General features: G+C 75.7%; 1 protein-coding gene across 1 annotated transcript in view; it reads left to right on the forward strand.

Annotated features, from left to right (window-relative positions):
• ROBO3 (roundabout guidance receptor 3) overlaps positions 1–342 on the forward strand; it is a 39,633-nt gene that overhangs the window by 32,675 nt on the left and 6,616 nt on the right. The window contains 1 exon segment of the mRNA XM_027772686.1: positions 1–76. This exon segment is cut by the window's left edge and continues 51 nt beyond it. Within this exon segment, the coding sequence (XP_027628487.1) occupies positions 1–76 (76 nt within the window).

Consider the following 342-nt stretch of genomic DNA (forward strand, 5'->3'; position numbering starts at 1 on the left):
GGGGTCCTGCTGTTTGCGCTCTGCACCGCCCTGTCCCGGCGCCGCAGCCATCGCAAAGAGCTCAGCCACTACGCGGGTAAGGACGGGGAGTGGTGTTAGGGCCGTCCAGGCCCTGGCGGGGCTAGGCCTGCGAGAAGAGGGACCTGGCAAGAGGGGCGGGGCTGCGAAGGGCGCAGCCTGGGAGAGGCGGGGACTGCAAGGGGCGAGGCCTGGGTGGGGACCCGGTAGGTCCGGGAGGAGGGCGGAGCGGGGGCCCGGGGCGGGAACCCGGGACGGGGCCGGGGCGAGGCTGTCGGGGGGAGGCCTGGGCCAGACGGGGTCTGCGCTGGCGGGGGGCGAGGC

The sequence above is a fragment of the Tupaia chinensis genome, unplaced genomic scaffold (assembly GCF_000334495.1).
Source record: "Tupaia chinensis unplaced genomic scaffold, TupChi_1.0 Scaffold000037_4, whole genome shotgun sequence".
In the NCBI taxonomy this organism is placed as follows: domain Eukaryota; kingdom Metazoa; phylum Chordata; class Mammalia; order Scandentia; family Tupaiidae; genus Tupaia; species Tupaia belangeri.